A 21,195-nucleotide genomic window follows, 5' to 3' on the forward strand; every position below is an offset into this window, starting at 1 on the left:
CTTATGAATAGTCATTAGAGACCCCAAATGACATTTGCCTTCTTGTTAACAGCTATTTTTTGTCACCAGATCTTTAAGACTTTATATGAAAGACCAGTTTTATGATCTGCATTTTAGTTAGTAGGAGTTCTGGGGCATTGAGATATGTAGTGTGACTTGGTCAATGAGCAAACTGGTAGCAGAGCCAGGAGTTAAACCAGAATATCTGAATCTAAACCCCAACTGCAACTTCTCTTTCCCTCTATCTCCAGCAGAAGGAGGTCCTGATTATAAAGGAGAAATAAGCCCCAGTTTGGAAAAGGATAAGAGATATTTTTTTTAAAAACTCACATAAATAGACATACAGCACTCAGGAGTCAAAAAGACTGTTACATGCAGGTGCACAGACTGAACATAAATCTGTTACTTATTTATCATACTCTCTAGATATCCCTGTCAGAAACCAGGCTGTTAAGCACTGTCACTTGGGGCAGGTCTGTTTGAGATTAGACATTAAATTCTGATTAATCTTTTTAGATGATTTCAGACAATGTTTCTCATTTAAAATAATTGTCAACCCACCTGGGTTTTCAGCACAATTTACATCACTGTTTCATTTTCCAAAAGAGAAATGGGAACGAAATAAGGGGCTGATTGTCTGAATCATATTCAAAAGAAGGATTTATTAGGCTATAAAATTTGAATTTGGAAAGTGGTGTTAATTTTCTGTGACCAAATAATGTATTTATGTAGAGAAATTCAAGCAGAAAAGTTCCCAAAATTCTCAAAAGTCTTTAAAATCACCTTGGAAGGACCACCATGCTGAGATACATTACAATATTAGAACGTACATTGCAATCAGAGCTTCAACAATCTCTTTTTGTTATAAATCTATGAAGAATGAAATTTATTACTGACTTCTGCTTATATTCAGCAGCTACAGTGACCTTATGTTTCAAAGGAAGCTGTAGGATTCCGTTTTTTTTTCCAATGAATCTGTTGAATTCAGCAGAGGTGTGCCTAATGAGGCCAGCCTGTAAAGTGAGGATGCCATAAGAGGCTGCTAGCAGACAGCTGCCTTACTTGCACCTGCCCTTTGGACTCCAGAGCCTGTTGTGCTCAGACACTCAGGTTTGTGTCCATCAGGGAACTGTTGAACACTATTTTACTTTTTCAATCCCTTATTTTGGCTAATGGCAGCAATGACATCAAAGTGAGACTGTACTCAGCCCCAGAGATCTTCTCCCAGCTATTTAGTAAATCCTTCCCATAGCTGGACATTTGAAGAGAGGCTTTTGAATTTCTGGGCTCTTCAAACTCAACTTCAGTTTCAGAAAGGTAGGTTTATGTTAGGAAAATCTGGTTTCTTCCTTTGCAAGCAGTGGTGTAAAGGATTTGTCTGGCAGCTCTGCCATGGCCTGTTCTGTGCATTCTCCCTTAACACTCTGATCGTCAGCGGGGCAATTGACTCTCTGCCTCTCTGACAGATACCTTATTTATAATATCTTTCACTTAGCACATACATTTTCTCTTTTATTGTCAAGCAGGGTTTGATTTACAAAACATTAAATATTCTCTCTAAAACAGAGATTCTTCCTCTCTGGTAATTTTTAACGGGATGCCTATGAGGTAGGTTGGTCCTGAAGAGCAACAACATTGTTTGAAAGAGAGGGTGCTTCCAAGCACATTTGAAACACTCTTTTGACAAACTGACAAAATTATAGGCTGTTAATGCTACAAGGCTGTGCATGTATACAGAAGTGTCAAATGTCTCTCCTCTGGGGCCTGCTGACAAGGAGCAGAAGTGTGGACAAAGAGCCTCAGGTTCAAAGATTGTTCCAGGCTGGGAAGTTAGCTGGTAAACCATTTACTCAACACCATTTCCAAACCCAATCATAGTTCCACCTTTTTGTTATCCTCTTAATTAAAAAAAAATTAAAAAAGGAAAAAACAATCAAACCAAACTAAACAAAAACCACAAACAAACAATTCCTCCAAAAAAACTAGCAAAAAAAAAAAAAGAAAAAAAAAAAGTGTGGCTACAAACTGTTGTTGATTGACCAAATTTCTAACAAGAAAGAAATTGAAAAATATTATACAAATCAGTTCACAGGGAATATATTTAACTTGAATAAAATTGGAGATTATATATGTATCTTCAAATCTAAAATGCCTGTAGTTCACACACAGTCAAGCAAACTTGATTCTGATTGGTCTCCTCCTTTTTTTCCTCTAAATATTCTCGAATATTTTATATGAAGGCATAATAGTGGAGCTTTTTTATTAGCAATAGGTAGTAAAAAACTGGTTGTTGTATAGCTGAGATTCAATGCTCATTCAGTGCATTTTTAATTTTGGATTTTTTTTTAACAATCTGGAATTTATTTTTTGTTTTGTTTTAATGATATGTGGGAAAACACTAGGGATGTATTTCCTGTGGTTAACATTTCTTTCACAGTCATACACTCATAGGATCTTGAGCTGAAAGGTTGTTAAAGATCATCTAATTCAAACTCCCCTGCCATGGGAGTGTCACATGCAATTTTACTGCTGGTCAGGTTCTAATGATTTGATTGTATAATTAGCAGTTTTGAAACCTGTGTCCATGTCCAAAAGTCTGACTAAATTTACATATGAAGCTTTATAGAAGTGCCTTTGAAAATCTTGGCTCTTGCAGCTTTAAAACTCACATGGAAATTGTTTTAGAGCTCTCACAAGATGCATAGGACTTCCATTTTTGCTAGAATGTTGTCTTTCATAACACTTGACAATTAAGGTTCCTTTATTTGCTGAATTGTTGAATTTAAATGGATGCATTCATATATTTTAAAAACCCTTATACAATCACTGCACTTTTGTCAAGAAAATTGTTTTTTGATAGAGTTGCCTTTTTTGGAATTAGTGACTGTGCATCACTATTATCTCTCTTTAACAGAGATAAAATTTGATTAAGTTGAAGGAGATTTGGGAGCACTTGCATGTTTCAGAGAAATACTCACTCCTGTTTAGTCCAAGAAAATGAATAAGTTTGTTGCTTGTCCATCTAGGCCTTAGGTAAAGAGTTAGTAGTAAGCTCTAAATATGATACTTATAAGGATTCAGAGACATTTTTGTCTGTGATCATAAAAACACGTGATGTAGAAGGAATGCATACTCTTACTGCCTTTTTTTTTTCAGACTTAGTCTCTACAAAATCCAGTAGTAAAATTGCTGCAGTTGGTTGATTGATTTTTTTTTAAATCCTGAAATAAAAATGCAAAAACAAATTTGTGGGAGGAATCTGCTTCAAACTGTTTATGTTCAGCTTTGCTTAATGCACTGCTTTTTTTGTTCTAAGGTGAAGAAAAGTCAGTGGTAGGCTTTCAGGTGAATTAAAAATAAAACTGTTGTTCTTATTTAATATCTGGTTTATTTGTAAACAGGTAAATATGCTTACATTTGCCACCTTTCCTCTGTTATGTAAAATCCTCATCACATCCATGTTTTAATTAACAAGGCAAGCCTGGACTATGTAAAAGCAAATGCACAAAAACTCTGATCTTCCAGTAATCTATATGATGGAGACTTAATGCTGAAGTTGCCCTACTTATATTTACTAACTTTTAATGGATTCTTTTTTCTCTCACATTTGGCCTACAGCTTTCTAAATATACCACCTTCTAATTCATTCACATTGTCAGTTTTGTTTCTCCATGGTGTGAAAGGGAACATCTTCCTGTCTGCCCTGAACCTTGCATGGGGTATTTTCATTTGAAACCTTGTATTAGAAGAGAAGCTTTAGTGTTTTGTACCTTATTCATCTTTTTGCTATTCCTGATTTTCTGTTCTTGTATCTGGCTTGCAAGCCAAGCAGATATATTCAATTTAGATATTTCTTACATCAAAGTTGTTTCACATTTCAAATCATCTTACTTGTTTTTCTCCTATGCCTTTTTCATTTATTTTTATGTCTCCTTTTAATTTGGGAAGAACAGAACTGCATGCAGTGTTCACTGTAGTGTGCCTCACGATAATAAACTCTGTGATTTATGAAGTTGTTCTGTCCTCCCTTCCTTTCCTAGTAATTTCTAGCCTTCTATTTACTTTCTAAACTTATCTGATGTTTTTATAGTATTTTTCTAACCCCAGCTTCTTGTTTATGAATTATGTCAGCCTATCTATTTATGAGTATGTTGAACACCACAGACCCCAAGGATGCTTTCTCTTTGAAAAAAAATTTCTAGATGAGGAGTTATAAAATTTGGAATGTGAGAAAGTTAACAAATGCTTTAACTTCTGTGAACCATGTGGGCTTGCTCATGTGATTATATATACATGTTTCACAGGGAAATTTAATTCAAAACCATTAAACTGATACAAAGGATACAACAAAAAATCTGTGACAGAAAGAGCATGCCTGTTATTGAGTATTGCAAGGAAGTTAACAGTGACAATATGATGGCAATTTGCCAGAATAGATCTTGTGTTTTTTCTGAATAGCAAGAATCTCCCTGCCTCTCCTTAACAGAAACTGTTTAGTGGTAGGAAAGTTTGGTATTGCTGAATGAAAAATGGGAGCAGCACATTTAGTTTAGTGAATGAGAGAATGCAGATAGGTTAAGTAGCAGGAGTGATGGGAGATTTATTGAACTCCCTTTATCTGAATAGATTAATGGAATAGAATCACAAAGCCCACTAGATTTTGAATGAATTAAACATAAAATGCCTAATCTCCTAATACTAATTCAGTGTTGAATTCATAGTTCAAGAAAGAGGAAAAGAGATTTAAAAATTCTCCCTGTTTCTTTGGGGCTGAAAAGGACCAACATTTATATGAAAGCATGTTGTATGTGAGATGAAAATGCTGCCAACAAAAACTGGGATTCCAAAGGTTTGAAATTTTGTGGTGTTAAGAGAGGTGAGCAAATGTTGTGTTTCCCTTTCTCCAGTCATTAGAAAGACCTGTACTGATTGCTTGCAAGTGTTTTTGGTTTGTTTTGGTTTTGTTTCAAATGTTTTCTCTTGCCTGTTTCTTGAATGGTTTACATCTTTATTCCCTGTAAATACTTTTGCGTTTCAAGCTGCGACTAGGGCTGCTTTTACCTATTGGATGAGAACTACAGCAGAAGCTGCATCATAAGCTGCCTTCTCATATCTCAATTCCTTGTGTGCTTTCCTTACAACTTGGTTGTCCTCCCTTGTCTCCACTTGATGATGGATTTAAGTTTTTGAGTGAGTCTCAAAATGCCTGTTACTCCTCCACTTAGATCCAGACTTAACCTTCCCTTTATGGTTGGAGTCCACGTGGGTTTTATCATTGTATTTTTCTTGTAACCTTTCCACAAACGGAAATTTTGTTCCACTGCAAAGGTCTTATGCTGTTTGAATTGGTATGGCTGACTTGATAATATCATAAATTCAGGGTCATAAAGTACAAAGCACATTGCAGAAATGTGCAGCAATGACAATAACGGTTTCTGTTGTGGTTTATTTCAGCCTTTTGACAGTAGGTCTCCCACATTAGAATCTGAGGTCATAATTATCTCTCCTTTTCGTACTTATGTTTATCTACTTAAATGGCGTTCTTTATTGCTGTATAAACTCATCTTATAATGGGAACCTTCTTGAGTGTTTTTTATATAATTATGAAGATGACAGGCTCAGTAAGAGGATGACGTTTAATTAAAATAATTGGTGACCTTAATCAAAATATTCTGGATAGTTTTTGAGAGCTACTTCTGTGATCCATCTGACCTGCCAACATCATTAATTTATCATTGCTAATTTGTAGACTAATGGTCTGCTAGAGGTTGGGACATACTTTGAAGTTGTGGGCAATAAAAAAATATTTATCTGTTCCCAATAACTGACTTCCTTTTCTGGGATTAAGGCAGCAGTACAGTGTCACTAGTCTAGATTTCTGTGTGAGCCCAACTGATCTGAATTTTAGGAAGGGATGCACTATTCCTGATGCTATATTTTAAAAAATAGTTTTTCTGTCTAACTACTGATGTAAGACTCCTGAAGAAGTCTTCATCAAGACTCAGTGCTGCCTGGGTGTATCAAAAGCATCTGCTGTTGACTGAAGCCAAGTGTACGTAACACTTAAGTTCAAGGGAAGGAGTTAATGATATTCTTGTGTGTCTTTAGGAATCCGGAAAGACCGCAGAGGTGGGCGAGTGATGAAACAAAAACGCCAAAGAGAGGAGCAGGATTCCAGGAATGGGGAGGCTTCTTCAACAGAGCTGCGAGCTCCCACCCTTTGGACAAGTCCACTGGTGGTTAAACATAACAAGAAGAACAGCCCTGCCCTGTCCCTGACAGCAGAACAGATGGTCAGTGCCTTGCTGGAAGCTGAGCCACCCGTAGTTTATTCTGAATATGACCCAAACAGACCATTCAATGAAGCCTCTATGATGACCCTGTTGACCAACCTTGCAGACAGAGAATTGGTGCACATGATCAACTGGGCAAAAAGAGTTCCAGGTAAGGAAAAAAAAGCCCTAGTCAACTATAAAAGCAGTAGATCACAAACAAAAAAGAACCCCACACACTGATTTTCTGACTACCTATTCTTATTTAACTCAAATTGTTAATTTAAATATAAATACATTAACAAATACAACATTAAACAAATGTGTTATATTGGCCAATAAAATGCTATAGTGCAATAAAAGTGACTTTTGAGGAAAGTTATATTCAAGAAAAGGTGTTTTCTCCACTCTATAGGATGCTGGGCAATTTTTGGATTTTTTTGAAAAAAAACCAACTTTTTTTTACTCCGTACAAAACTCAGCAAAATTAAATGTTGAAAGAGATTATTGGTCAAATCCAGTAAATTTGATCTAATCAAATTATGTTAAGTATTTTGGTCTCCCTAGAAAAGGGTTACTCTCATATATGTAATGCAAACCATAAATTCAGTATCACTACTAAGTTTGTAAGTATTATTATGATTTATTTAGTTGCCAGGTTATAGTTTTGACTGTGAATTACATATTTTTCATGAATTTTGGGTTTGAAAAACAAATCCAAAATAACAGTTTTAGTATGAAATTATTTTTAGTGCACCATGATTACCTCTTTACCCAAAAAGAATTACAGAATTGTGAGAAATATGTAACTTTTTTTTTGAGTGTATGTTGTATATTCATTCATGGAGTTCAATTAATCAATATAAATGAGATGAGAGAGTAGTTTTGTTGTTAAAGTTCATCACCTTTCAAAGTTTCAATCTACATAAATACTCTCCATATGTTAAGATTAAAAAAATTGTAAGACATTTATTACACTTGTCATAGTTTTATCTTGGTAAAAATACTCTTATACATGGCAATTTATACTTCATAATTTACTGGAGTTGAGTTCTGATCTTTTAAGTTTTCTACTGTAGCCATTTATTTAATTAAAATTATGTAGATGCTTCAGGAAGGGATGCGAGAGACGACTAACACAGTTCTCACTCACACAGTGCATTATCTCAAAAGAATTACACCCAGGTTATGCCATTTTTCTGTTTTCCTTCATTTAAGCTTGGCAAGACTGTTCCCGGTAAATCAATAACCATGTCTTTTCCAGTCCTTAAGGGTTCCCTTTCAGCCACTTTTCACATGTCACTTTGTGGGCTCCAGCTATGATCAATGAGAACCTGTGTGTGTTTCATTTCTCATCGTATCTTATAAGAAATCACTTGAGAATTTTATTCTTGACAAAGTCACGGTGGTTGAAGCCTGATCTACAGTCTGTTCAAGTCAAGGGCAGTTCTGCTGTTAATTTAGGTATGTTTTGCATCATGCCATTACAAAAATGCTTTTGAAAAATGAACCTATGTACATAGTGTTAAAGCTGTTCACTATCAAACCAGATAAATTCAAATTACCTTTCTATGAACTTTTAGAGATATAATTACTCTGATTCTGTTAAAATAAATTAATTTAAATTCAATATTAATATATTACAATCTAAATTAATTATGTTGTCCAACTGGAAACATTTGGTTTCCATGACTTTTAATTTTGAGAGTATTAATGGAAATGTGTTTAGAAATGAAGTAACATTGTCAGAGAACCAAGATCTGTTTTTTATTCAGAAATATCTCTAGAACTGCCTGTTACAAGATGATTAAAACTGGATACAAAAATTACCTGGTTTACCAAATATAAACTTCAGATTTTAAGACAGTATCTGACACTGGAAAATCAAATGTGTAAGGTTATCAACTGTTTGTGTATATCCAATGTATTATAGATTCAAATTTACATTAATTGTCAAAATAGCTCCTAAGGAGAAACCAAGCCCAGTGGCTTGATCATGTATATCTATTAAGAAGTACTCCAGCAGGTGAGGTTTTCTACAGAACTGTTGAACTTTGGCTAGAATTAAAAAACAAAAACAATTTCCCATTCATAGTTTGATCTATTATGCACTATACAAACAGTTATACCAAAGGAAAACAACATTTATACCTAAAGCAGGACAGAGAAAAAAAAAGAGTTTGGGGGCTCTGAAAGTGCTGGACACCTAGCTGGTTCTTGATGTTGTGGCTTGGAGAACAGTATGCATGAATAAAAGCAGAAATTAAAGTGCTTTAGAAAGTTGATTTAAAAGAATTCAGGTCCAATTGTTTACCTTCCTCTACAACTGGGGCCTCTGAGAATATGAAATTTAGGTCTACATGCTTAAATATATATTTTTTAATCTCTTACTTGGTCTCTAGGAAAGGTTGTATGTACCTAGTTGCTGATATTAAATTTTAGAAGTACTGATCACCTTTTAAAGATTGGTTCTTTGCTTGCCGAAGTTTTCTTCTGTCAGAATATATTGGGAATACATATACATTAATGGAAATGTGTCTGACAATTTAAATAGTATTTTCACCCCCTCAGCATGTTGCCATTGTCTACTCCATTATTACTAGGATTTAAAATATACAGTTTAATTAGAGAGGATTTTTGTATATGTTATTCATGAACAGGGGAACTGAATAACTTTTTAAAGTATTTGGTGTAACAGCATTGTGGGAATCCACTCAGTTATTTTTTTCAGCTAATTTACTAGGGTTTCAAGCTTCATGATCAAGAGTAAGAATAGCCTTTTTTCCTAAAAGGTGAGTGTCCTTTTTAGAAATAGAACAAAATCAGTTGCAGGAAACAGCTTCCCCTACACACACCTCTCAAGCCTTGGAAATATTATGCAAGTTAATTTACCTACATGCAGGATGTAGGCAAGCAAGGAGTAAAGTCTATATGAGTGGCTGAGTTGAAATAATATTTCATAGTGATCACAGAATCACAGGATATGCCATGTTGGAAAGGGCCCACAAGGACCATTGGGTCCAAGTCCTGGCCCTGGTCAGCACCATCCCCAGGAATCACACCATGTTCCTGAGAGCACTGTCCAAATATTTGTTGAACTCTGTCAGGTTGGTGCTGTGACCACTTCCCTGGGCAACCTGTTCCACTGCCCAATCACCCTCTGGGTGAAGAACCTTTTTCTAATACCAACCTAAATCTCCCCTGACATAATTTCAGGCCATTAGCTTGGGCCCTGTCAAGACAAAGAGAGATCAGTATTTGCCCCTCTGGCCTCACGAAGAAGTTGCAGACTGCAGTGAGGTCTCCACTCAGTCTCCTCTTCCCAGGCTGAAGAGACCAAGTGACCTCAGCTGCTCCTCATACAGCTTCTCCTCTTGGCCCTCCACCATCCCCATGGCCCTCCTTTGCATGCTCTCTAGTAGTTTAATGTTGTTATGTTGTGGCACCCAGAACTGCCCCCAGCGCTGGAGGTGAGCCCACCCCAGCTCAGAGCAGAGGGGACAATCCCCTCCCTTGCCCAGCTGGCCATGCTGTGCCTGATGTCCCCAGGACAGGCTTGGCTCTCCTGGCTGCCAGGGCGCTGCTGACTCCTGCTCAACTTGCCATTGACCAGGACCCCCAGGGCCCTTTCCATGGCACTACTCTCCAGCCTCTCACTCCCCAGTCTGTCTGTACATCCAGGGCTGTCCCATGCCAGGTGCAGAATTCAGCACTTTCCTATGTTAAAATTCTTACGGCTGGTGATTGCCCAGCCCTCTAATTTCTTGAGGTCTCTCTACAGGGCCTCCCTGCCCTCAAGGGAGCCACAGCTCCTCCCCGTTTTAAATCGGCTGTGAACTTGGTCAGTATCCCTTCCAGTCCTGTGTCCAGGTCATTTATGAAGATATAGAAGAGCACAGGGCAGAGGATGGAGCCCTGTGGAACCCCACATGTGGCAGGTCACCAACTGTGTATCGCCCCATTCACTGTAACCCTTTGTGCCTCACTCGTGAGCCAGGTGCTCACCCTCTGCTTGATGTTACAGGGTAATTTAAACAATTCCTTTTAACAACCCCTGAACACACCCACACATATACTTTATAGCCTATGCATCAACCCCAAAACTATATTGGTTAGTGAAGACTGAATACTTTTTTTTTTTTTTAAGAACATAATCATATTTTTATTTTTGAATGTTGATCAATGAAAATAACTTCTATTGATAAAAGTAATTACTCATCTTTGAACTAAAGTATGAAAACTGCTTTGTCCTGGATATTTTTTCCAGAAGCATATTGTGAGAAAGTATTGGAAGCTTTACTGAAATCCAAAAAGATTACATTTTTTGAGGAAGGAAGAAATTTATATCAACGGAGCAGAAAAGCAATGAAGATACAGCTTACAAAAATATAAAGACTTTCAGGGACATTTTTGGAGTTTATTTTGCTGTGTAGGCTTTAAAGAATAGTTTTTGGTCAGGCAGTCTTTCTGATTATACAAATAGGTGGGTGTGAAAGAAGAAAGAGCTAATTAGATGTATTGGATAAAAGTGAAAGTATTCTACAAAATGGAGTAATGTAATTTGTGATAGATTGTGTAAAATAATGTAGGCAGAGATCCATTATAAAGAAATGCTGAGGAAAGTCTTCAAAATGAGATGAGTACCTTGCAGACATGCCCTGATTGGGAAGGTCAGAACTTTACTGCAACTAATTCAGCATCAGTTCAAATTTGTTTAAATTGGTTCTGCAAACTTGGTTGTGTTAACCAGTTTCTGGGGAAAAGAGAACTTGTGGCAGCTTCTTATGCATAACCTCAAAAATTATCTTCAATACCTAGATATATAATGATTTTTGTCTGAAGTCAGAACCAAGTTCCCCTATGACAATGCAATTCATAGTATGCCAAATACATAAAAGCCTGTTTAATTTTTTTTAAACCTTTGTCACTAATACAAAGTGGGTTTGCTGATTAAATGAACAAAAATCTTGTACAGTGTCCTATGACAAAAACAAAAACAAAAAATTCAGGATCTACTCTTTAGGTGGCCTAATGGGGATTTAGGCTGCAGTCCTTCCAGGTGGCCTCTATAAGATACTGAGGGTGCCTTTTGACTGCCCCAGCCAGCTGGAGTAGCTGGCAGCTGCACATGAGGTGGATGCAAACAGTTTGTGGTGGGCTAGACTTTACATGTAAATTGAGCCTTTTACCATTTAATTGGGACAAATCACTAAAAAATCACATGTAGGCAAGGTATCAGTGTAGGTGAATATTCATTTCTGAATCACATATTCTTGTAAGATATGCCTTCTTATGTTCTTGACTTACATAGCATCTTGGAGATATAGTACCACATTCAGAATAGTCTTTAATAAAATGAGCAAAATAATTTTCTACAGAAATGCTGTTATGTCAAAGGAATTAACTTTATTGTATTTCATTACTCACTTACTGTGTATTTTGTTTAATGTCTTATGTGGAGTACTGTATTTTCTAAATCAAGCTGGCATTTTCAATGTAATCAACCAAAAACTTTTGGTGCAGAGTCTCGTGAGATGGTAAGAGACATTACGTGTTTATGCAGTGAGCTCCTGGTAAAGAGTGTAGCTTTAAGGAAATTTTTTTGCAAGGGCGAAATCTTTGGCAGTGCTGCTACAATCTTGTATAACTATTTACTACAAGTACAGTAGCTGTACAACTTAATAGCCCTAAAATGGTACACTGGGCATACAGGCTTTGAAGTTTTGAGATGATTCACAGTGCTGTACTTATTTTATGGCTTCATGAACCGAGGAGATAAACATTTTGGCACTGGAGGTTTTTTTTAAATTTTTTTTTTCTTCTTTATTTCAAAGCCACAGAGGTTGCTATTTTCTTAAGATATTGTTTTCCTGTTTGACCTTCTAAACTGCTCTGTTAAATCAGGAACAGTGTGTAAAAAGGCCAATAGCCACAATTTTACACTGCACTTTAGTGGCACCAAACCTTGAAAAAAAAATTAGTGGGCTTGCAGTGGAAGGAAAGATGTCTTAGATGAGAGTGGTATGTGTTTATAACTCTTTAGATGTAGGAATTTTATAGAGTTTCTAAGTGTAGTGATTCTCCTGCCAATAATTTACATTTATTTAAAAAAAAAAAGAAATGGCTTGCAATTTTAATAATTTTTAATAACCCTTTCAAAACTTCTATTTTACAGTCTCTTCTCCTTTGCCTAACAGGCTTGCTGTGGAGATTTCTAAAATTGCATGAAAAAACCCACACCTTTGCTTATCTCTTTAATCTGTTGAAGTGATATTCTCTGCTCCCCCACTTCTTAGATGAAAAAGAGAGGAAGAAAATCTGTAAGCAAAAGAGAAATGAAAATAGGCATCTGGATCTTACTTTATGGCTGCTTTTGCTAATTTAATGTCTGTGAAATTTCAATTAATTATCATGAAATTGTAAGTATCAAACATTGTAGTGGAATAAAGTAAACACCATTTGAATTTTAACATCAGATTGAGACATATTATTCAATAGAATGATTATGAAGAGTGGCAGAATTAAAATCACTGAATACATAATTAAAGCTTTCCATCCCTGTGTTTTCTTAGTCTGTGAAGCATCTTCAGTTTTTCTTGTCTATATTTGTAAAACCAACAAAGTATTCCTTTCTCCTCCTCCACCTTCTGGGTGCTGTATGAGAAAACCCCTCACTTACAAGTTCATTTTTCAGTTATCTCTAGAATTGTCTTGTAGTGCTTTAAAACAGAATGAGGTTTATTTCCTCCTGTACAGAGCTTCTAATGAGAGAAAAGGACGAGACAATGTGCCACAATGGCCTGGTGTTGAGAGATGGGGTGGAGATGCTGATTCTAGAGGACAGGGAGATGTTATATGCACCAGGAGCTTATGTCAGACAGGAAAAAGCTGAGAAGAAACAATTCAGAAGAAGTGCTTGTAGAGGAATATAAGCAATACAAAACAAAACAAAACAAAAATACAGACAGTGGTTTCACTAGCTGAAGACTGGAAGAAAATCATAGCAGAAGAAAGAAGGTATCAAGGTCTGAATTACAACTCTGATATTGGAAATTTAAGAGATATCCTAATGCAATGGCTTTCAAACTCTATGGAGTCCCTAGAGTTAGGGTTATAGAGTGGAGAGAAATACATCAGAACAAGTTGAACAGCAACAAGGAGACTCCAACAGTGAGAAAAAGTAAAGAACAAAGGCAAGAGGACCAGAGGAAGAAGATGCTGTGAATCACTCAGATGAGCCAACAGTAAATTCAACAGCTCAGTACTGGGGTTCTTGTTGCTAGGGTTCCTGCTGAAGGCAGTAATTTGTTCTGGTGCTCTTCCAAGTGGAAGGGTCTGGTTGTTGTCTGCTCCTATTGACACAAAAAGAGCCTTGGGATGTGATTTACATACAATTCTTTCCCATTTCATCTTCCAAGCCATAGTGTTCCAGGTTTATGTCCCACTCTTTCCCCAGGAGTTTCCTGGCCATAGGCATTAAAAGAATGTGTTCAAACTGCATCACTGTATTTGCATAAAATCTCAGTCAGGGGAAACACATTTAGAACAGGAAAAGTAGTTAGGGAACCACTTAGAACATTTCTTTAGAGAACCATTTAGAGTATTTCTCCAGAGAACCTTCGACTGAGCTCAGAAATATATCCTTGAGAGTTTTCTAAACTTTCCATACATAAACTTTCAACATTTCATATTTTTTGTTTAGTCTTACCAGTTTCTCTGCAAATTCCTAAAGCTAATTCTGTAGCTTTCCAGATTTTATTTTGTTGTCCAGAAGGAGAGATTCTGAGGTGTACATCAACTACTTATGCCACTATGCAAGTGCATAGCCAAAATTTTTTGTAACATTGTCACTTCACATATTATAGAGTCATAGTTCCATCTATACACAGTGGTTTTAAAATCAAAACCCACAGTGCTATTGCAAGGCTGATCCTTATTCAGGCCTTTTCAGAGTAAGAAATATTTGAATGTCAAATATTTGAATTTTGGGGCTTCCCAATGACCTGACTCAAAGAAATATCTTTAGTAACCAAAATTTATCTAAGTACGAGTAATCTTGTTTACCTGTTTGACATATATTGACAGATGAAAAATGACACCAAACAGGTAAGAAGGAGTAAAATTCTTTTAACAAGAACTAATATGTTGGAGTTCATTGGACATTCAATGGTATACAAGTTCAACTGATAGTAAGTGTTTGAAGATGAAATTCTATTGGTCTTGGCAAATGGAAAGGCAAAAATGAACATTCACAGTAATCAACTTTGTATTTTTTTAGCCAAAACATTAGGAAATTAAATACTTAAACTGTAATATGTTATTTCTAAAAGATATGATCCTTTTATAAAAACATTTCCTGCTATTTTTCTTTAGCTGATAAATAATTTACACTCTTGGATGAACATATCTGTCTTAGAGTCTTCAGCTATGCTGAACCCTGGAGCTTTCCAAGAAACGCTCGTTAATTTCTACTCTAAGTAAACAGTAAGTAATGATCCCTCCTGATTTATTTATTTCTTAAAATAATTTACAAAAAGAATATGCGATTGTTGGAAAGCACTGATGCGATATGTATGTGCATGTGCACATATCCATTGTTTCTTGTTCACATAATTCACACAAACTGACCCTTTTTACTTGATGTTTAATAACTTCAGCCTAATTCTTTTAGGTTCTCTCTAGTACTACATCTCTGAGCATAGTCAGCTGTAATTCCAGTTTAGAGGTTATTTTAATATCATTTGTATTAGTTTTCCGTTCAAGTGAGTCACCCCCTAAAATCTCATGTTAGATATATAGGAGTTTTTAAGTTACACAGAAATAATTAGGAAAGATTTATTGCAGATGACTTCTGGATGGGCTCTTACCCTGTCTGTATTGCTGCAGTGGTGCATTATATGACACATCTGTTACCAGCTCATTTGTTTTCTTTGATTATCTCTCCGGGAAATGAACTATGTGTGGAAAGAGTATGTTGTTTTGTCTGCATGCTAGTTATGGACTGCTGTGAATTTAAACTAGTGTAAGCAAGATAAAGAATATCCCACAGTGGAATGGGAGATGAGAAATCTGCAATTGCCTTGTTCCTCCAGGAGTTTGTGCTCAGCTAAGTGTCCATAAGGAACTATTGCCTTCTGTTCCTTATGTAAAGTTCTGTTGCTCGTAAGAAATGTCTCTGTCTGCCACAGTATGGAGCAGGGAGATAGAGATGAAATATTTATCACTGTGCTTAGACTCTGGGTCTAGACCTAAAGTTCTTAAGCCTCTTGAGGAGTCCTGGAAAGAGAAGGGAGGATCAAGATCTTGGCTTTGATTCAGTGTCCGGTTCCCTTTACCCACCAGAGAGGGACTGCTCAGGCTGTCAGAGGTACCCAGTGATTCTCATGGGTATCTGGTATTCCTTGTGAGCAGACTGATCTCAGAAAAAAGAAAATTCATTACAGAACTTTCAGTTACTTTTTTCTCTGCATCTTCAGATTTTTCGTTTGGAACCAAATGCAGTAGGAAGTCTTAAGACCCATAAGATTAATATACAAGATGAGGGGTAAAGTACCATTCAAAATCTTGCTTATAGACTAAATGTGTTGTGTTTCCTGTGAAATTATATTCTGGAGTGTTTAGATTGATTTGGAAAACCAAAATTCAAGAAATCTAATTTTAATTTGACTCACAAAGATAGGGGAAGTGGTAGAGTAGGCTAATTAAAATGTTCCTAGAGAATATTAACTCTTATCAATAGCCTAAAGAAGTATCTTCTGCAATAGCTGCTGTCCCTCAGAAAACATGGCTGCAAATAGAGACGTGGCTGTACAGGCTGCTGGCTTGAGAGCCAGGTGTTTACTAAACCCTGAGTAGTCTCTGACTGGGTGTCATCATTGTATTAAAAAAACACTGACTGGAATAGAGATAAAATTACAATATTGCCATATAATATCAACTATTATATTAATACTGCATGTCTGACCTATTTCAGAAATCTCCTTTGATTGCTACAAAGGTAGTATTTCTTATGAGTATCACATATATTTGTAGGATGTACTCAGTGAGGTTGTAATTTGACAGGATTTATTCCAGTTGCAGTGATGGCTAGAACATTTCCTGCCTTTCTGCTTCTCTCTGCCTTGGGGTGGCTGTGCAAGTACAGGGATTTATTTGGGTTAAAAATGAATCTTTTGGTGTGTCTTTTGGGTTGCCAATGACTTGATTCCCACTCAAGTTCATGGCAAAGTAGTCGAGACAATTGAAATGGGGGGCTGACAGTATATCAGGAATGAATAGGCAAGTATTAATGATGGTGCTAGAAAGAAATATTCATGTGTCTATACTGCCAGTAATAATATACAACCATGGAGCAGGCCTTCTTCTAATTTAATTTCTCTTTCTTTTATGCAGAGAGGTCTTTTCTAGTCTCTCCTGTTCAAAGGGCAAGAATCTTCTAGTTCCTGGCACCATTTACAGTCTTTATCCTATTTGCTTAAGTAGGTGTTTATCTCCTACTTTGCATGTTGCTGCTTAATCTTCAGCATAAACTGCAATGCTGTGCCATAGCTGTCAGGGGTTGGAGACTCATGGGAAGGGGTAGCAACCCCTAACTCAAGAAGCATCCTTGTTCATAGAGGGTCTTTAGTTGGCTTCCATCCCTGGAGTACAAGATGCTTTACTTCCCAGGAGGTAAAGACTGTTTGGTTGGTTGCCAATGCTAGTGCATATTTTTTAAAAGTTGTTCTTCTGTCTTTCTCTTCCAGGAAGGCAGTAAATTCTTCTGGAAGTTCTTTGGCCCAAGTTTGCACTGTTCAGCTAGTAAATAGTGACCTGAAGTGACAGAAGCATGTGGCAGCCTTTTGGAATCAGCAGTTGACAATTAGTCTTTTTCAGGGTGGGATTTTTCAATGCTAGTGGAAAAGGAAAGCTCTAGTGTACTTTATTTGATGATGATGGGATTAAACACTGGTATTAATTGCTTAATACCTCACATATTTTAAAACCAGTATAAATGGAGTGGTTCTCAGCTGACACAGAAGCACTGCTTATGAAAATCCAGCACAATTATCAACTTGTGTCTTCATTTTTTTCCCCTCTTGGTGTTCATATATGCACAGTTATGGAGGATCACTGCTCCAATATGAATACCAAATGCACCTTTTTTCCCCGAGGTAAACATGAAGGGTTACATTCCTTTATACTGAACCTTTTGGGAAGAATGCTGCTTTACCACAGGGAAGCACTGACTGTGCCAATGCCTCCCTGTGTCATTTATGTAGAACTCTTACAATGTGCCACAGTGAATCCATTCTTAAACCGCTGTCTCAGGATTTTATCTACTGCATGGGAAATCTATGAAGCACCCTAAATATCCCTGTTGTGAATGACCATCTGCCCACCCCCCATAACAGGCACAAATATTAATTAAATCTGCTATTTCTTTTATACTGCTCATTATGCCCCTGTTTTATGTCTTGCCAGTATGCCTCCCTTCTCAAAAAAGTGGCTTATATTTTTCAGAAGTTTTTACATGCTTAAGTTTTTAAAGGTTTTTATAGTTCTATTTTTTGGGGTTTTTTTTTGTTCTTGTCCTCTTGCTTTGGATGTTTTAATGATTTTTTTCTTTTCTTCTTTTTAAGGGTGGGGACACTTCTAATCAAGTGTTTAAATGGACACACATTTGAACATTTGAATGAGACAGTGCCAGGCAGCACAAATACATTTCCTTTACTGCCTTATTTCAGCAGACAGTGCAGTCAGAGTGCTCTTTTCTTTAGACTCCAGATGAGCTTTTTTGTACCTTATTTGTCAGTAATAGGACTTCTGAGAGGTTTTGGTAAAAATCCATCACTGCAGGCTGATGAATCCCGATCTGCTTTTCTTCAGCTGACAGTGAATAACTGTTACCAGCTTTCCAGGAGTTATTTTATTTACAGATAATGTGGAGTAACTTGCAAGTGATTTCATGTTGGTGGATGACTGAAATTATTTACTAATGTGAGGCCAGAAGTAGTTCAGTATGATGCTGATGAGCTGTTTTCCCCCTTAACAAGTTGCCAGCTTCTTGGACCCTCAGTCTCATGGCTTCTGAGTCACTGAGCAGCTTCCTAATACTTCATGTTTAATCAGAGTAGGACTATGTTTTAATGTGTTTGTAGATGCTGTATTTTACACTCAGAATTAGCCTTTTTTTGTGTATGTAAAGAAAATAATATTAAGATTTTTTCCTCTTCTTTTTGAATTTCCAAGTTCATCCCTCTTCTTCTGTTCATATTTTGATTGTCTATCTCTGCAAAAATGCATATTGAAAATGCTTAAAAAATTAGGTTGATTCCAGAGTTAACAAAATTAAAGTTGGGAGGTGACTTACTTCTCTGAGTAGCTCTGAAATTCCTGTTTTATTTGTTCTGATTAAGTGAAATTATTTTCTGTCAACTTCATATTTTGCTGCCTCAGTGCTTTCTTGGCCTGTCAGATAATTAATAAACATATTTAAGATAATTAAAGTTAAAATGCTGTGTCATCTTGACAAGTTTCCACCACATTGTTGTTTCATATTTTCTGTCTCTTGTTCAGTTGTTTAGGAGTTTGCCTTTTACCATTATAGTGCAACATAGATTCTGTGTGAGCTGTTTGTGGTTACTGCATGACTTCATGTCATGCTGGTAACTCTCCTGGTGGCAGCCAGGTAGCCATGGGAGAACAAAAACATTTATGAGCTGTAGAAGTGAGTAGCAGGAACCCATAACCTTCTGGATATCATCAAAACACCATTTGGGTAACAACCAGGGGATATTGGCTGCCTTGGGGCTCCTACACCAAGCACAGTTCCTCTGCCTCTGAGGATAGGAGACTTCAACCTGAAAAAGTCTCCTTTATGTGATCCAAGCCGTGCTTCAAGGATCAGCATGGTGATGCTGTTCATAAAATGGTCTCCTAGGCTATGTCTGAACCAGGTGAAGTGGCTCTATCCCCTGATCCAAGCCAAAGTTTTATTCTCATCCGTAAGGAGCCTGTCAGATTTGCATCTCATATGCATGTGAAAGAGAAAAGGAAAAAAAAATTTAAAAAAATCAAAGAATCTCTGAAATAAAAAAGATTAAAATTACCACATTTTTTACAAGTTAGAAAAAAAAAATCAAATTATAATTCCAGGGAAAACTTTTTTAATTTTAAGTTACATATTTTCCTTCTATTCTTTAATTATTAGAAGGTATTACAGTGATAGTTTTTTAATGTGGTGGGATTCCATGCAATTTTCCAGTCCTGTCAAAGGATGACAAATGGAGTTTATAGGTCTGGTCATTTTGGATGAGCTTGTACACTGTTCCAAAGCTTTTCCAGATGTCTCCATCAGAGCTGTGTAAATAATTAGTTTCTTTGTTTCATGGCAGATACAAACAGCAAAAAATAAACTTTCTCACTTCATACAAAATGAAATGTTTGAAACTTTATGCTAGATAATAACCTTTTTGGGTGAAATTAAATTTTTTTTAAAATTTATTTAAAATTTTATTGAAGTCTACACTTCAAAGAGTAGACTTCAATAAAATTTTGAATATTTCAGGCACCTATTGGAAATAAAAAGATAATTTTAAGGAAATTCCAGAAGTTTAGATATCCTTTTCAATGTTGAGTGGGAATAGGTGCCTGGTAGAGTACTGAAAAGTAAGATGAGGCCATGTTTCCAGATAGAAACCAGCCTCTTTTTTATTTGTTTGTTTTCATCTTGTGAAATCTGTCATGCTACCCAGAGTGTTTTAAACTTGCCAGCTGTCATTTTCCAATGTAAAAAGCTCTGCCAGAGTGCTTCCAACCAGCCCTAGCTCAGCATGTATCTCAGCAGGCAGTATGGGAGTTTGAATCAAGGTCACTGTTCTCCAAGTGCAGCACCTGTGTTTTGTGTGCACACCTGAGCCTGCTCCATGAAATGTGTCACAGCTTCCTGAGGGAGCCTTGGGTTTGCTACCCATTGAAGGAGGGTGTGAGAAAAAGGGCTTAACATGTGTTTTGTGGAAACATCCTGCTTGATAACTTACTAGGTCTCCGTGGACAAGAGGATTAATACAAATTGCCAGCTGCATTCCAGTGTCTTGCTTTCCCTGTAAAGTATTCCTGTGCTCTGTCTTATGATGACACTCCCACACAGCTGCTGAAACAGTCTTCTTGTTGTAGTGGTTGAAGGAAATTGCTGCAATTAATTTTGCTGTCTTTCTTCTCTTTGATGTATCCTTGCAATTTCTTGGGCAATTTTTTCGAGATTGGGTTCAGTTCAAAACCAGTCGTGTAACGATGAAACAAATAGGAGGAAAAAGAAACATTTGAGGTTTCATTTATATGTGCTTATGTTTCTGTTTTGATGTAGGTACCAGGCAATGTAATGGATGATAAAGTACACATATAAATGTATATAGATTCTGTTACTCACATATAAGTGCGATAGACAGAAATAATACTTCAAAAGTGAACAATATGAAGGAAAACAAATGGATGCAGGTGCATTAGTCAAGCTAGTTTTATATCCTAGTGACTATAAAGAATGACCAGACCATGAACTCTGAAGTTATGCCTCATTTCTTGGGTACAGCACACTATGTTCTGAGCAATTTCTATTTGTAGTCTTGAAGAAGAAGTTTTAATCTTCTAGTTCACTACAAACATGACAGTTTACCCCTCTTTTCTTTGGGTTGCAAAATAATCCTCTTTTCTTCTAATTCCATATGCTGCTGCAATGAATGCTAACGGGTTCAGTGTTGCGCACAGTAGTGGGAGACATTGTGGAGAAAAAAGCTTATTGCCTCATTCACTGGATTTTATGAATGAAGAAGGGGAGAGCTTAGCCCTCCCAGTTTCATCATGTGAAAGTTTTTGCAGTCAAAAAAGTGTTAAATTAGAATGTGGCACTTCTAAAGCTTCCAGGCGTGGGTGGAGATATAAAGAG

The 21,195-nt window shown here is 36.6% G+C and overlaps 1 protein-coding gene and 1 long non-coding RNA gene across 3 annotated transcripts in view; one reads left to right on the forward strand and one right to left on the reverse strand.

Moving 5' to 3' along the window:
- Positions 1-21,195, forward strand: part of ESR1 (estrogen receptor 1) — a 163,702-nt gene that overhangs the window by 111,390 nt on the left and 31,117 nt on the right. The window contains 1 exon segment of the mRNA XM_064413347.1: positions 6,109-6,444. Coding sequence (XP_064269417.1) covers positions 6,109-6,444 — 336 coding nt within the window.
- LOC135296689 (uncharacterized) overlaps positions 1-21,195 on the reverse strand; it is a 43,734-nt gene that overhangs the window by 12,659 nt on the left and 9,880 nt on the right. Inside the window, exons 3-4 of one of the 2 annotated variants that reach the window (XR_010358698.1) lie at positions 20,294-20,495; positions 19,417-19,613 (exon numbers count right to left, since the gene is read on the reverse strand). This is a non-coding gene — a long non-coding RNA (uncharacterized LOC135296689). Of the gene's footprint in view, positions 1-19,416; positions 19,614-20,293; positions 20,496-21,195 lie in introns of those variants that run through there. The other variant, XR_010358699.1, reaches the window with a different exon arrangement.

The sequence above is a fragment of the Passer domesticus genome, chromosome 3, assembly GCF_036417665.1.
Source record: "Passer domesticus isolate bPasDom1 chromosome 3, bPasDom1.hap1, whole genome shotgun sequence".
In the NCBI taxonomy this organism is placed as follows: domain Eukaryota; kingdom Metazoa; phylum Chordata; class Aves; order Passeriformes; family Passeridae; genus Passer; species Passer domesticus.